Source organism: Gekko japonicus, unplaced genomic scaffold (assembly GCF_001447785.1).
Source record: "Gekko japonicus isolate JY-2015 unplaced genomic scaffold, Gekko_japonicus_V1.1 scaffold2815, whole genome shotgun sequence".
NCBI classification, from domain to species: Eukaryota; Metazoa; Chordata; class Lepidosauria; order Squamata; family Gekkonidae; genus Gekko; species Gekko japonicus.
Window position 1 is genome coordinate 151,689 of NW_015166507.1, and position 15,943 is coordinate 167,631.

At 52.9% G+C, this 15,943-nt stretch overlaps 2 protein-coding genes across 4 annotated transcripts in view; one reads left to right on the forward strand and one right to left on the reverse strand.

Annotated features, from left to right (window-relative positions):
* Window positions 1–2,561, forward strand: part of CAPS (calcyphosine) — a 5,379-nt gene extending 2,818 nt beyond the window's left edge. Inside the window, exons 4-6 of the mRNA XM_015412239.1 lie at window positions 232–409; window positions 1,854–2,057; window positions 2,350–2,561. Of these exons, the coding sequence (XP_015267725.1) occupies window positions 232–409; window positions 1,854–2,057; window positions 2,350–2,451 (484 nt within the window). The 3' untranslated portion in view covers window positions 2,452–2,561. The remainder of the gene's footprint in view (window positions 1–231; window positions 410–1,853; window positions 2,058–2,349) is intronic.
* A 2,433-nt stretch (window positions 2,562–4,994) lies between these two features.
* The window catches only part of RANBP3 (RAN binding protein 3), a 34,296-nt gene continuing 23,347 nt past the window's right edge, over window positions 4,995–15,943 (reverse strand). Inside the window, exons 13-18 of one of the 3 annotated variants that reach the window (XM_015412249.1) lie at window positions 13,925–14,027; window positions 12,802–12,926; window positions 11,897–12,017; window positions 11,089–11,231; window positions 9,560–9,743; window positions 4,995–7,638 (exon numbers count right to left, since the gene is read on the reverse strand). In XM_015412249.1, coding sequence (XP_015267735.1) covers window positions 7,595–7,638; window positions 9,560–9,743; window positions 11,089–11,231; window positions 11,897–12,017; window positions 12,802–12,926; window positions 13,925–14,027 — 720 coding nt within the window. In that variant the 3' untranslated portion in view covers window positions 4,995–7,594. The remainder of the gene's footprint in view (window positions 7,639–9,559; window positions 9,744–11,088; window positions 11,232–11,896; window positions 12,018–12,801; window positions 12,927–13,924; window positions 14,028–15,943) is intronic. The other 2 variants (XM_015412250.1, XM_015412251.1) reach the window with 2 other exon arrangements.

Here is a 15,943-nt window from a genome sequence, read left to right on the forward strand (position 1 = left end):
GGCGGCACAGCTGCTTGTGGGGAATCGGTCTAAATCTTCCCCAAACTTCCTACTAGAAATAAGTATGCGTCGTCCCCATCTAACTCCTGAGATCACAGCAGGCGCATAGCTGGCAATCATGAGGGCCAGAAACTTACTTTTGTCAGGTGAAACCAAGACGAGCCTCAGGCACAGCAGCTGATGCAGCCCAAGGGAGCCAGAGCTGATTGTGGGCCCCCTCCTCCCCCGCAGGCATCTTCGCATCCTGGCCGATGAAAAGAGCCAGTCCTTGGACCTGGAGGGATTCCTGAAAGGTCTTCAGGATGCCGGGTACTCTCTGGAGCGGGAGGAAGCCCAGCAGATTTTCAGCCTCTGCGACAAGGGCCAGAATGGCACACTGGATTTCACAGAGTTCCTGGAGGCCCTGCGGGTGAGCACGGGAGCTTTTCTTCCCCATGGGTGGTAGAGCCAGGTGTGGGAGCTGAAAGGGGACGCCAGGCGGTCTACCCTCAGGGGGCCCTGGAACAGATAGCGAGAGGCTGCAACCAGGTGTTGTGCTAACCCCCACATCCCTTGTGCAGTGGTGCGCTGCAGGCTGACAGTTGCACCTGTACTCTCAGGCCTGGAGAACTCTGCACACGTAGTGACACCCTTTGGCTGAAAGACGGCGGGCAGCTTTGGCGGTCTTCTTGCTGTCTGGAACAGAGGAGAAGGGTTAGCTCTTAAGTTTTGAAAGTCTTCCTCTAAGAGAAGTCCAAAAGAGTGATCCCCCCAGTTTCCTCTGCCTTTAAGTATGTTAGCCTTAAAGAGTTTAATGTTTCATATATTCTTCTTCTATTCCCCCCCCCCATTTTTTACAAATTTAAAATTCAGATTAAGCCATGCAAAAATGAAAGGCTCTCGGGTATTCTCTGCTTGAGAACGGTGGTGGCTGAAGAAGTCCTTGCCAAGTTGATGCAGTGAGAGGCGGCCAGAGAGGCTGCTGGTCTCCCCTGCGCTACCCCCCCCCCACACACACACCATTGGCAGCTGCAGTTGACTATCAAGAGCTGTTAATAAGGCTGTTTTTAATTTTTTAAAATTTATTATTTATTTATTAAGATTTATACCCCGCCCTCCCCGCAGAGCGGGCTCAGGGCAGCTTACAAGGGGCAAAGCCCATATAAAACAGATAAAAGCAATAAAAACATTAATAACAATTGTACTCATTTAACAAGATGTTCTCCGGATACATGCCAGATGGTAAATAGACAGTTCTCCAAGGATGATGTTATCCTATAGCTCAATCAGGTAAATCCAGTGGTATCGGTCATGCAGAAGTTGTGGCAGATCTTCCTGGGCCATCCTTAATCCTGTTGTCCACCTCACTGGTGACGGTGGTAGTGGTGGCCCCTATGTGAAAGCCTGGCGGAAGAGCTCCGTCTTACAGGCCCTGCGGAACTGCATAAGGTCCCACAGGGCCCTGATCTCCTCCGGGAGCTCGTTCCACCAGGTAGGAGCCACCACTGAAAAGGATCTGGTCCTAGTCGTGGCGAGCCTTGCCTCCCGGGGGCCTGGAACCACCAGGCGATGTTGTGCCCCAGACCTAAGTGCTCTTGGGGGTATATATGGGGAAAGGCGGTCCCTCAGGTAAGTCGGACCCCGGCCATAACATAAAACAAAGATAGAGCAGCTTTGTGGAACAGACCTAAAAAGCTCCACCTTGCGCACAAGTGCAAGGCAACTGCAACTGTCTTCCTCCATTGCATCTGCAGTCCAGAGATACAGTGCCTTTGGCCACGGAGGCTCCATATTGCCCTGGTGGCTAGAAGCCCCTGAGAGTGTAGGAACTGGGCCTCGAGGAGAGGAGGGCAAACTCCCTTATCTCCCCTCAGCCTCCCATGTCTGAAGCCCGGAAGGAGGTCATCAGCAAGGCATTCCAGAAACTGGACAAGACCGGCGATGGCTTGGTGACCACTGAGGACCTCCAGGGGGTCTACCAAGGCCAGGCCCACCCCAAGTTCAAGAGCGGGGAGTGGACAGAGGAGCAGGTCTTTCGCTCCTTCCTGGACAGCTTTGACTCTGACAAGGACGGGAAGGTGAGTGGTGGGGCAGGGCCTGGTGGCAGCTTCTCTTGGGAGAGGCGGGGAGAGATGTGCCAGCTCGGCCACAGAAGGGTGCTGAGCAGGCGGGCCTCAGGGAGAGGGTGGGGACCGTTCCATCTGTGTTCACACACACACACACACCCCTGCCCGGGTCTGTGCCTGCAGGACTCCGCTGAGGATCTCAAGCAGAGCAGCAAAACAGGCATCGCAACAGGGTGTGTGTGGGGGGGGCAGAGCCAGCCCCCTCTTCCCCTCACAACTCAGGCCACTTCCTCCCTCCCCACAGGTCACAGCTGAAGAGTTCCTGAACTATTACAGTGGCATCAGTGCCTCCATTGAGAGTGACGAGTACTTTGTGGACATGCTGAAGGCAGCCTGGAAGCTCTAGGCGGGGAGAAGCGGCAACCGACCTGCCTCCTCCCATGGCACCGGAGGCTTGCCTTAGAGGCAGAGGGCTATTGGGGGGGGGGAATGTATCAATACCCTCGCTTTTCTCCACAACAGGGACCTAAAGTGGCTTCACTCTCCTCCATTTTATCCTCAAAACCACCCTGTGAAGTAGGTTAGGCTGAGTGTGACTGGCCCAAGGTCCCTCAGCCGGGATTCAAACCTGCTGAGGATCTCTGTGCCGAAGGCGGCGGTAGCCGAGACACAAACACCACCGCCGCCGCCACCCCCCAGGAGACAAAGGCCTGGAATCAGAATGAGGTAGAGGTGGTGGAAGTCATCAACTGTTGTCCTTGAATGTTCTTCCGTGTAACTCTGGGCAGGCAGAAGACTAGCCCAGCAGGGGACAAGCATGGACTATAGTCGGGCTCATTTTCTCTTCTGCAGGGAATCTCTGCCACGGGAGACTATTCAGAGACACTGCCTGGTCTTTCACCTCAGGACTCTCCCCGTTCAGTCTCTGCTGTATGAGTAGAAGCAGCCATAAAACAGCCTGCCAGTTTAGGAGTTGTCATATGGGATTTGGTGGGATCCATTCCTGAGTAAGCAGGACTCAAGATCGGGCTGCAAGACCATGTTTGCTTGTAGTTTCCAAAAAGCTGTACCCTGTGCTTCTTCCATACCCCAAGCAATATCCATCCAATAAAAGCCACAGTGGGGGAAAGACTCCATGGTCTAGGCCTGCTTATGGGAAGGGGTGTGTGTGTGTGTGCCCTGGCATCTTTCCATGTACCTCCAGTTGCAAACCTGTGCCCACTTACTTTCAAGCAAGCCCTACTGAACTCATTGGTTGAGGGGGGGGGAATTCAGCTGGGCTGCAGAAGGGCAGGGTTTTGACTCATAGAGCCACAGAGTTGGAAGGGGCCATACATGCCATCGGGTCCAACCCCCTGCTGAGTGCAGGGTCAACCTACAGCATCCCTGACAAGTTTCATCATGCTCTAGTTTGAATTAATGGTGTTTCCCCTGGTTATGAAAAGTTGCACAAATTGAGCCCAGCGGTAGGGCGGGAGAGACACAAGATCAAAATGTTAATAATTCTAGCTGAGGGAACTGGAGGGTCCCAAGTGCAAAGAATTAGGCCAAAATCTACCGTGCCACTCCGCTCGCTATCAAAGACATTGTGTGGTAGCTTGCGATAGTGCTAAAATTAGGCGGTTAATTAATGGTGTGCCCCACAGGCAGATTGTATGCTGCCCCCCTAAAAAAAGGTCTCCTTCTTTGAGCCCTGCACAGAAACCCCCTTCTCCTTTCGAGATACCACCCAATTAGGGTTAATTCTGAAACTAAACGGTATATGCTACAATAACCTACAAAACCTAGAGTTTGGGGGGAGGGGCGTTAAGAGAGTTCTAGTCTGACGGGGAAGACGCACTTGGAAATTTGTTCAACTGCCAGCTGAAATAAATGCCAGCCAGATGCCCAGTGCCTGAGCACCATCGGGGATCCTCCGTTTGCCCACAAAACAGAAGACACCCAAGGCCTCGGTGCTGATTTGTATATAAACGTGACTGACCTAGGGCACAGGAAGAGCCGCTGTGCGACCAAAGTGACGTGTCTGTGTGTGTATAGAGGGGCTGTGGATATGATCTAACTCCTTTTGAGCTAGATCACCTCCAGGATTGGTATGCCCGAATCTGACCACCAGAGTCCCTCAGAACTAGATGAGGTGAATTCTGGCTGAAATGGACAAAGCCAGAAGTGGAGGGAACGGGGAGATGACGGTTACAAATTAGCAGAGAAAGAAAACCTGCAGAAGACAGCCAGATCTGACTCTCCAGCCAAGGAGCAACACAAAACATTTCCCAGCACAGGCCCACCATCCAGGAAGGAGGATCCCAGGCAATGCTCCCTCTAAGCGGTGGAGTCTTGTGAGCAAAAATTCTACTTTGTGAGCTACTGGCGTTAAAAGTTGTGAGTGAGCAATTTGGCTACTGCATAAATTAGTTTGCTCTGGAGCCATCCCTTCCTGAGCTAAGGCAAAAATCTGTGAGCAGGAGGCTAAAAAACTGTGAGCTAGCTCACACTAACTCGGCTTAGAGGGAACACTGATCCCAGGTAACCACCTCCCTTCCCTCAGCAAGTATCACGGCCCCTGGCATCAGAGGGGAAAACACAGTTTACCCGAACATGAAAAGACATTTTGATTTCCACTATTTAAGCAGCTTTGTTTTTAGTTTATTATGTGGGTCATCGGCGGGTTTGTGAAATATTAAAACCCACTTGTGATTTATAGTCAGACTAAAACAAAATCACATTTGGTTGCAGTTGCCTCTGTTTAGAGATGGGCTACCTCTGTATGTAGAAGTTCCAATAAGCCTTCGCAGGTAAAAGACTTCCCTGTATTTACCTAATCCCTTCTAGCAGCCATCGGTAGTCAGCTGTGCATCTTGTAGCTGTGAGTTCCACGTGCTGTGAAGAAAAATTCCACACAAAAGCCAACAGAGCTTCCTCATGCCAAAGAAACAGCAGGAACGCTTTGTTACAAGTTTTAATGTAATTCCCAAATACATCTGATATGACCGTCTTACAGAAATCTTCCAAAACACACGGGCGTTGTCTGGTTTTTACTTGTCACTAGCTGGCTACACCTTGAAGCAGAAAAGAAAGGAAATAAAGTCAGTTTCTGGCCCATCTGACCACCCCCATCCCCAGAAAGCCCCTAGAGGAGTCTTGGGACTCGCCGAGGTGCCCCGAATAGGGTCCACAGCTGCTCCGGAATCAACGTGGAATCTCTCCTCCTTTGCATGGCCTGAGGGCAGCCGGCTGGATCCAAACTGCCACGTCCAAAGTAGCTGCCAGGTTTGTAAGAATGAAGTCTGTGGGGAATCCTTTCGACATCCAAATATTAAAAGTTCCGAGGGAACCGGCAGGTAACCCCTGCAGCGGCCTTCTGCTGACTCCCGCGCGGGCACTCGCTCACTCCCACAACGCTTCCACACATGTGCGCACGTACTAAAAATAACCCCATGACAATCCCAGATGTTCCAACGAAGCAGACACCCCCCCATCCCACCCCTAACACATCCCTGCTATGCCAGAGTAAACTGATTTAGGGGCTTGCTTCCCTCCCCCCATTAAATACTAGACATCAGAATGCTCTCACCTGCTTCAGTTCACCAGTTTAAAGCTGTCTAAAAGGTTCCGTCTCCTTGATACAAGAGTCTCCCACCCCCACCCACCCCATACTCAACAGACCAGTGCCCCACCGGTTCACAGTTCAGCCAGACTCTGCTTCTACTTTGGAGCTGGCTGGTTTCTCCCTCTGTGGGGGGGAAAAAAATTCAACAGGAGGAGTTTGGAGAAGGAAGTCCAATGTACAGACACAGCCAAACCTGCTACTTTCTCTCTCTCTCTCTCTGCCTAGCCAGAAGAACTGGTTAGCTCCAGGACAGCTTTCCGAAAAGGGAAGTCAGGTCTGCTGGAGACGGGGGTGGGGTGGGGGGACAGCTAACCCTGGTCACCCCCACATGTCCTTTCATCAAGGCAGGGGAGGGGGGGGGAGAGCCAAAACAGATCTACTCGAACAATGTCGGGGGTGGGAAGCCCACACAGAATACAAAGCTGCTGAAATTTCTGGGCAAAAAGGGACCGCGCATGTTACTGCCTTGGTTTGGGAAAGGACAAGATGTTGGCAAAGGTGGCTGGCGAGGACCCCATGAGAGAGGACCGCCCATGCCCTCCCCCTGCAAGGGCTTCTCCACGGCTGACTCCAGAGGCCTGAAGATGCCACAATCCCATGTCAGCTGGTAATGGGGGGGGGGTGCCTGCTGCATATGGGGGGGCCGCTCTGGGCATCCAGCCAGGGGGCCTTTGCCTTAAAGATGCTGCCCACACCACAGGGCTTATCTGGGTAACCAAGACAAAGCCTGTCATGGTTCTTTCGGAGGCCGGCAGCTTCTGGAAAAGAGGCTGGCAGGAAGGTTCGGCAGGGCACTGCCCCGCCCCTTCGATTTAGGCAGAAACGAAAGCCCCTCACTGAGCAGGGGGTGGGGGGGTGGAGGCTCATAGTGAGAGAAGGGGACTTCGGTGTGTCTCAGCAGCGGGCCCTGCTTCGGCAAACTAGTGTCTGTGTTCTTGAAAAGTCGAGACAGCTGTGTCCCACTCAGCCATTAAGCACGGTGGCAAGACTGGGAGGTTACTAGGCAGGAACAACACACAGCCTGGTACGTTAACACCTGTTTTGTGTGTGTGTGTGTGGGTGTGCGGACACACACACAGCTAGAGTGGCTTGGCTCTCCCTTAAATAGTAACAGAAAAGAACAGTACAAAACTGAAGGGCGCTCATTTGCTCATCACACTAGAGTATCTTATACAAAACTAAAATTAAAAAAAAAGTTATTGTCACAATAGAAGTCCCAAATAATAACAAGGAAAAGGGGCTGTTAGCATCCCCCCCCTCCCCTGGCTGAAAGTCTCTTCCAAGCTCAGGAAACCGCTGTCCAGATCTTGTGTGTAATCTGTGTGTGTGTGTGTGTGGGGACACAATCAAAACACAGAAGGGGGCCTGTCAGGCAAGCAGCGCTTCCAGGCATCCGCAGAGTTCCTTGGGGTTGGAAGTCGGAAGAGACGAGGGCAACGAAGTGTCTTGCGGTTTGCAATCCAAAGGAGAGCGGGAGGGCGGGAGCAGCCAGAACCCAGGTGGGGGGGGGGGGCACCGGGAGGGCTGGGAAAGATGAACGCAAGGAGGGGCTGCCCGGGAAGGTTCCGTGGTGGGGAGGAGAGCCAGGAGATCCTGCAAACAGGCTGTGGTGAGTCACACGATGCCTTAACAAGTAATAGCAAGTGCAGGGTGGGGAGAGGGTTATTTCTTCCCACTCATCAATATGATGAGCATTGGTGTCCCCAAACCACATCCAGCGAATTTTGTCCAAAGTCTGCTGTTTTTCTCTCTCTCTCTCTCTCTTTTTTTTTTTAATATGGAATCGACCGATCCAGCTCCCCAAAAAATCCAACACAAAAAAACCAGAACAGGGATGCAGAGTTTATATGTCTTGGTGCCTCGATGGCTGGCCTGGGGCAGGACATTCCACCAGAAGGTCTTGGCTGCCGCAGCTCTGGCCAGGCGGAGGGGCTCATGGCCGCTATGTGCTCCCTCCCGTTTGTCCGTCACCTTCGTCGGGGGGGCCTGCAGTGAACACAAGGAACCTCGTGAGACTCTGCAGAAGGGCCTTCACAGCGCTGTGCACGGCAGGGTGGCCTCACACCCACCCCTTGTAGGACCCTCCCTCCTGGCCTACCCCAGGCCTCAGAAGCTGGTGATGGGTGAAAACACTGCTACACAAAGCAATTTCCAACACTAACAAGAAACAAAATTTTGATCAGAAAGTACAACCAAATAGTGCACCAAAGGTCACAAACCATCTCGTCCAGCCACAGAGCAGCCAACCAGTTGCCCCAGAGGACCAGCAACAGGGCACAGAAGCCAGGGCCTTCTGATGTTGTCCCCTAGCACGGGTAACTTGAGATGCACTGCCTCTGGGCATGGAGGCTCCTGTTAGTTATCGTGGCTGGTGGCCGTTGATGGACCCTCTCCTCCGTGAACTTAAGCCGCTTGTGCATCATAACATCCAACGGCCATGAATTCCACAATTCAATTACTCAGTGAGTGAAGAACTACTCCCTTTACCTGCTCTATCGTCTTCACTGAATTCTAGTATCATGGGGGAGAGAGGAAAAAATTTAACCCATGCACAGTTTTATAAAACTCAGCCTCATCCCCGCTCAGTCATCTTCCTTCTCGACTGCAAAGCCCCCAAGCGCCTTTCCTGAATCACCTCAGCTGGCCTCCTCTGCACATTTCCCAGCGCTGCGATACCATTTTTGAAATCCAGCAACCAGAACCACACACAGGTCCTCCAACTGTGGGTGCAGCGCAAGGGAATTACAATTCTGGCTGTTTCATTTTCAGTCCCTTTCCTAATAATTCCCAGTGTGGGGTTTGCCTTTTTAACTGCCGCCACACACTGGGGTGACATTTTCACTGAGGTTTCCACTGTGACCCCTAGATCTCTTTCAGTCTTGGCTTCAGCCAGTTCGACACCCATAAGCAGCTGGGATTTTCTGCTCCAGTTTGCATCACCTTACCCTTACTAGCACTGCACTTCATTTTGCCATGTGATTGCCCATTCGTACATTTTTGCTCGGTCCGCCTGTGCCCTCTTCAATCTGCTTTGGGTATCATCCTGAATAATCTTGTCGTCATCTGCAGACCTGGCCACTGGGCTGCTCTCACCCCCCAGTTCCAAATAATTTATGAACCAACAAAACAGCACCAGTCCCAGGACTGATCCTCGAGGGACCCCCACTGCTCACTTCCCTCCACTACAAGAAATGTCCACTTATTCCTGTTCTGCTCCCTGTTTAGCTGATTTTTAGTCCATAACAGGACCAGTCCCTTTCTCCTACGACTGCTAACTTACTCAAGAGTCTTTGGTGAGGCATGCTAGGACCCCAGGCAGCAGCTCCAAATCAAAGGAGTCTGATTGCTTCACATTCCAGCTCTTTCCTCCATCCTCAGTGCTGTTTTATTCTTCCCAGAAAGGGAACGGTTGGGTGGGAAAGGCTGCTGCTGCTCTCCCCGAAAGGGGAAGGAGAAGAAAGTGAGGCAGCAGCACCTCAGGGGGGGCGGGCAGAAAGGCAAGAGGGACCTTTAATTGTCATAAGAACAGAAGAACATAAGAGAAGCCAATGTCGGATCAGGCCAATGGCCCATCTAGTCCAACATTCTGTCACACAGTGGCCAAAAATACCAGGTGCCACCAGGAGGTCCAGTAGTGGGGCCAGAGAGCATCTGGCTGCTCAGTAGCACCATTCTGCTCAGCATGGTTCTAAATGATGCCTTTTATGCTGCTAGAGCAGTGCAATTAAAGTTAATGCTTGGTAGGGAAGTACTGCATATAGTCCCATTCCCCCCCCAAGTTTCTGTATTTCCTTTGGGGTGGGGTGGGGTGGGGGAGAACAGGAAAAAAAACTCCCCTTATGGCTTCCCATTTTTGGGAAACGTTTCCTTTCTAGGAGCTCCCCCACAGCCGCTCAGGCCTGCTCACCACTTCCAGGTGATCCTGAAGGGGCCAGGCCATCGTCATCGTCACTGTCTTCCTCGTTCGACTGGGTCACCTCCGGCTCCGGGGCTGAGTTTTTGGCCTCTTGCTCCTGCTCCACACGACTCCGCAAGGCCAGGATCCGGTGGTGCAAGGCAGCATAGAGTTGTCCTGTGTCTTTAGAACTTGCCTGTGGTTCCAAAAGCAAAGCCCCATTTGGGATCAAACACCTTCCCCCCAAGTCAAGGTGATGCGACAGAAAATTAAGGAGCTCCAAAGGTAAAAGGTAAAGGTTTCCCGTGCTCGAAAGCCAGTCGAAGCCGACTCTAGGGGGCAGTGCTCATCTCTGTTTCCAAGTCAAAGAGCCAGCGCTGTCGGAGACGTTTCCGAGATCATGCGGCCAGCATGACTAGACACCGAGGCACACGGAACACTGTTACCTTCCCACCGAAGCGGGAAGGTATTTATCTACTTGCAATTTCTTGCTTTCGAACTGCTAGGTTGGCAGGAGCTGGGGCCAGAGAGGGGAGCTCACTCTGTCACGCGGCACTAGGGTCTCGAACTGCTGAACTACAGACCTTCTGGTCTGCAGCTCAGCGTCTTAACCTCTGAGCCACCGTGGCCCCTTAGGGAGCCGTCCCCCTTTTAAAGGCTAGGGAGCTTGAACTTCTGGAAAAGGGGGGACTGTAAGCAGCTGTTCGCCAGGAAAGCCAAACAGGACCTCCATGTTCAGGGAGAGTCTGTCCTGAATACCAGAGAACAGGGTGGGGCCATTGCCTGTCAACTTCCCGCAGGGATCTGGATGGGGCGCTGGATGAGAGGGATTCTTCTTCTGGTGCAGCCCTTTCACCTGCACCTTCCTGCCAAGCCATCATCTGCAACCTGACCAGTCAGGACAGATGGCCCCGTTTGGAGAAGACCTCCCTCCAAGGACCAGGTACAGAAGCGCTCCACTCAGCTTCTGGCTGGCCCCCATCAGGAGACAAAGAACAGACCCACGTGGACTCCTGGTCCAACCCAAAGCGGCCATGCTTAACACCAGCCGGCCCTTCTCCACCCCTGCAGTCACTGGGCTGGATTCCATGGATCTCTTCTGCTACCCCAGCAGAGGGAGCCTTCCCCTGAGGCAGAGAGCCCCTCCTGGGTCAAGGGAAGTCTCTCTGCGCTGGAAGGAAGTGTCACAGCCAGTGTTCCCTCTAAGCTGAGTTGGCGTGAGCCAGCTCACAGTTTTTTAGCCTCCGGCTCACACACTTTTGTCTTAGCTCAAGAAGGATGGCTCCGGAGCAAACTAATTTATGCAGTAGCCACATCATTTGCTCACAACTTTAATGCCAAAAGCTCACAAAGCAGAATTTTTGCTCACAAGACTCCACGACTTAGAGGGAACATTGGTCACAGCTAAGCAGAATGAATGGAGGAGATCCACGGCTGTTATGGCAAAGGCAAAAGCCCGTCTCCAGTGAAAATGCAAACGACACGCTCGGACGGTGAGGAGGGGTGTGAAGACGATAAGCTGCCGCACCCGCCCATCTTACCGAGATGAGAAACACTTTGACTCCCTGGTCTTCCGTGTCCATGGCGGTGATCCGGATGCTCTTCTCGCTGGCCTTGTCGATTTGCATCTGTGCCCAAAGCTTGGTGTTCAGGATGAGCCGCAGGCTGCCCTGTGTCCTCATGACTGGGCAGGGATGAGAACAGAGCTGGCTAAGCTAGCAAAGCCATGGCAGGCCTCCAGCCCTGTCCCCCACTCCACCCTCTTCGGCCCGGGAGCACCCGAGGGTGTGCGCCGAGACCCAGCCCCTCTCCTTTCAATGGGCTCCCGGGAACCCAAACCCCACAGGGGTGGCTCTCTGCACAATACTGGTGACTGCTGGCCACAGACAGTGTGGGGAGGCACACATCCCAGGAGGATGCTAGATGATCAGGCCGGCCTCTCTGCTCTTCACGTTTCGCAAGTGTTATTTCTCGGGCCTCCCCCCTGAATCCTGAGCCTTGGCCCTGGAGGGGAACGTTTCGCCACCAGCTGCGCAGCTCTCCGAACCAGCCCACGCCTGCCTGGCCAGGCTTCCCTCGCCCACGGACGAGGCTGCAGGTGGGCTCGCCCTTGTGTGTGGGCAGGCTGGCCAATTAGAGAAGGCTGTGGGCTAACCACTTGGTGGGGCTTTCTGGCTGCCCTGCCCTGCCCTGCAGCTAGATGGGAATTCCTCTCCAGGTCACGCAGCTGGAGGGCCATTGCAGGAGACCCCCCCCCCCAGGCAGACAGATGCCTCCTGGACTCGGCCTGGCGGTAAATGCCTGTCTCCTGCTGAGCCACCGTTGGTCTCCTCACTGCTGCTGTCTTACCCAGGCGCGACTGCAGTGTCCCGTCGTCAGTGGACGCCATGTCGTTCAACCTCAGGAGCCCTCGGCCCCTTTCCACCCACGACTGAGAGGTCTTGTCAAAGACAAACAGCTTGCACTGGATCTGCAACAGAAAAAGGAGCTCCCTTGTCAAGGATCTTCATGGAGGAGAGGAGGTGAGAAGAAGGTCACGCCGCTTGAGCGTGCTGGACAGCCCAGGAGGTCACCTGTGGCTCTTGGCAAGGGAGTTTTTGGTTCTTGGCTTCAGCTGGGGCTGGATCCTTTCCACTAGCAAAGGTGCTCCCCCCCCCCCTTAGCCAGAGAAAGATGCCCTGGAACTCAGGGACCCTTCAGGAAAGCCTCCTGTACTGGGGTACCAGAAGAGGCAGCATCTCCTCACAGGGCAGACCCCGTAACTTCATCAGTGACTGTTTTCAATGACGGCACAGTGGAACTGCCATGTTCAGGGGAAGTCTACCTCTGAATACCCTTTGCCAGTGGAGGAGGAGAGACTGGCCCTTGTGGATTATCCAGAAACGGGACACTGGACTAGAAGGATCTTTGGCCTCAGGCAACGCATCGGGTAAAGAGCAGACAGGTGTCCGACAGGCTCGCCAAAGGAGCCAAACAACTACGATGAGAAGGCAGTGCTGCCCAGGAAGTCTAGTCTTTGGGCCTCTTCTTACAGATTCCTGTGCTTGAAAGCCTCCCAGGTCCTACGGCAAGCATCCACGGCAACGAAGCACCTGCCCCTTGACAATGCCCAGGACCCCTTCGATCAGCTCCAAGGACACTCTTACACACACACACACACACACACACACACACACACACAAACACACACACAGGAGAAGGGAGGCCACTGACTGCAACTACCAAGGACGTGCTTCCACCTTCGCCAGCCTCACCTGCAGGACGTTACTTTCTGCTTCCTCCCCTGTGATCACTTCTACCTTCTCCAGCAGACACTTCCTGGCAGTTGCTTTCGTGTACGCTGCGGCAGATTCAGCCAGCGACTCTGAAATGTTATTGGCTGAACAAAATTTTGCAAATTTATTTTTTGGGGGGGAGGCCCCCTCCCGAATACTACAAAGCTCTTAACATTTTCACACACACCACACACACCCCACACACCCCGGGCCAATGCTTTGCTCCCTAAATTTCCACCTCTTGGACCAGGCCTGAAGCGAGAAGATGCTCTCTCGCTACGGTTCTTTTATCAGCAAGGAATGCAGATCGGCCAGCCCCTCACAACCACCTGCCCAGAGCAAAGGAAGGAAAGATGGAAACTAGCAGCAAAGGATTCTGGGAGCTTGTCTTATTTGATAGCTATGGGTTTTGTCCTGTAACTGGCACAAGAACTAGCAGAGGAGGAAGGCTGAGTCTCTGAAGAACTAGGTGGGCAACCAGTCTCTTTCTCTGGCAACACCACCTCACCCCTTCCTTCAACACCCTCCTGTCCTGATGCAGGCTGGCCCATGGCTACTGCTCCTCCTCCTCCTGATTTACAAGCCTCAGCAGGCAGAAAACCCCTCACTCCCACCACCTTGGGTTTCTTGCAGGGAGCAGGGCTAGATGGAATCAAGGACCCCCTTGCTGCTCCTTCGCCTGGAACCTCCTCCCGAAACAACCGCCTGGCAACACCTTCCTCACTTCCTACAAATCCCGCCTTTGACCAAGCAATAGTCCTCCCCCTGGAGTGAAACTAAACTGGAATGAATGGTGATTGTTCTTCCCCCACCCCTTCCTTCCATGATTGTTGTCTTCCTCCTTTTCTGAATTTTGCAGGCTCCCGGTCCTTTAAATCCTGGGGGCTGCCCAGCATCCTGGTGGCCCTCAGCAAGGCTCACCAAATCTCGCCTTAGCCGCTCCTGCCAGCAAGCAGGCAGAGGGTTTCCAGAAACCGCCTGTTCAGCGCTCTCCAAGAGCTGCTGGGCAAGCAGGGGGAGTTGGAGGCTCCGGCAGGCTCAGCCACACAGGACTCCGTTTTAAGGCCAACGGGAAGGCCCCAGAGCGGGTTTGGGCACTTACCCTTTTCCGGAGTGGCTTCCTGCGAGGAGGATTCAGAGCCAGAATCCCCGGCGGTGTTCTCCTTGTTACTGTCTGTGCCAGGCTCGCTCAGTTTGGGTGGACTCTGCAGGGGAGGAAAGGCGCAGATGTCAAAGCCTGAAGCACTGAGCACAAGACCTCCCTTCGGGCCGGGGACCCCGCTTCGAGGCAAATTATTACAACTTGCAAGAAACAGTGACAGCAGAGGTCAGGGGTTGATTTTTTTTAAGCTGCCTTTTCTCAAGTTGGTTTCAGCTGCATTTAATTGTGTTAGTGTTTTAAGATGTCGAGGTCTCTGGGTAGTTTTTAATCTGGTTTGTTTTTAATTGCTTGGAGCAATGAGGGGGAAATGGCATAAAAATGTAAATTAATGAATGTGAACAAAAATTTAAACACATTTCCAAAAAAATCAGCTGTATTTGTCTTGCATCCAACATAAGGAAAGGTCTTGGGGCAACTTCAAAAGACTAACATAGCCTGTGGCCGAAATTCTTGTGGGCCAGAAAGCCTGTTTGGTGCCCTCAGGTGGGAGGCACACCTGCCCACTTAAAGCACAGCCAGGGAAAAAAGCAAATCAGCAGAAACTTAAAGAGACCCTCAACATTTTTACACTCCCCCCAATCCCTCTCCCTTTTGCCTCCCCAACAAGCACAACCCATTCCACCAGTGAGGGCTCAGAGACCCTTGTATACAGCCAAGTACCCTAACCCTGTGTGCACAACAAGGGTCTGGGGATTGGGGTCCTACTCCCAATGGCTGCATTAGAGGAGGAACAAAAGAGATCCCTTTTGTCAAAGGAGCAGGAATTGCCAAGTCACTTGGAGCTAGGGTTGCCAAGTACTTACCGCAATCCGGTGGGGGACAATACATGCTCCCCGGCCGGAACATTTCTCCTTGTAACACACCATGCTGTTGCCAGGAAATGACACTGGGAGACGCTCTGGCAATGGGGCTGAAAACTCGATGGTGCCATCGAGTTTCTGGCCCCATTGCCAGAGCATCGCCTGGCGTCACTTCCTGGGAACCGCATGGTGCGGCACGTCTGTTGTCCCCGCAGGAATGATCCTGCGAAGACGTCTTCGTCCCCCGCCGAATCAACTCTGTCCCATCAGTTTTCTGCCTACGCTTAGTGTGGTCTTGCAGTCAGACATACAAGACATTAAAACCACTTAAAACAGACATGGTAGCCCAGAATAAAAGCCCGGAATACATATCAATCACCAAAAGCCCTAAGGAAGTTTTGCACAGTCCATGAAAATCTAGCAAAGAGGGAGCTTTTCACAGATCATCCTCCACAAACTGAAGCCTCCTGCCCCCAAAGGTGGCCCCTTGCCCCCACCCTTTGAACTGCCTGGCTAGAAGGCACTGTTGGCAGGGCCTGCCATAGGTATCTAATTCCCACCACATCCACTGTGGACCAATAAAGGATTCTCCTGCCAGGGGCATTCACTCCACTGAGGTCTTAGCTGTTGCAGGAACGCTACTGAAGGGTCCCCTCTCCCTATACATGAGCACATACCAGGACCACTCCTAGGAGGAGGGAAAATCCCATTTTGATCACTAGAATTCCTGCAATAGGGAGGATGTAGAGAAATGTGTTTTACTTTGGAGGTCTGGACTACATCAAAGCCTTCAACCCTGAGTTTTAAAAAGTTTTTATCCCTCTTAGCACAGAACAGGTGTGTGTGTGTGTGGGGGGGGGGAGTAAAGCCTCATCCAGTCAGGCTTTAGAAATGCTAACTGCTCCCTGGCCAGAGAGAATGTGATGGTCAAGTCTCACCTTCAGCTGGAAGAGTCTGGAGGTTTGAAATGCTACAAAGGTCTTTTCCTGGTGAATTCAGGAAAGGCTTCTTTGATAGTTTTGCACAGTCCATGAAAAGCTAGCAAAGAGGGAGCTTTTCAAAGATCATCCTCCATAAACAGAGCCAATAAGACTCCTTGGCACAGAGGGGAAGGCCTCTCTTTTTGGCTTTTTCCAGGAGGAAGGAGTTCCTGCTGGAG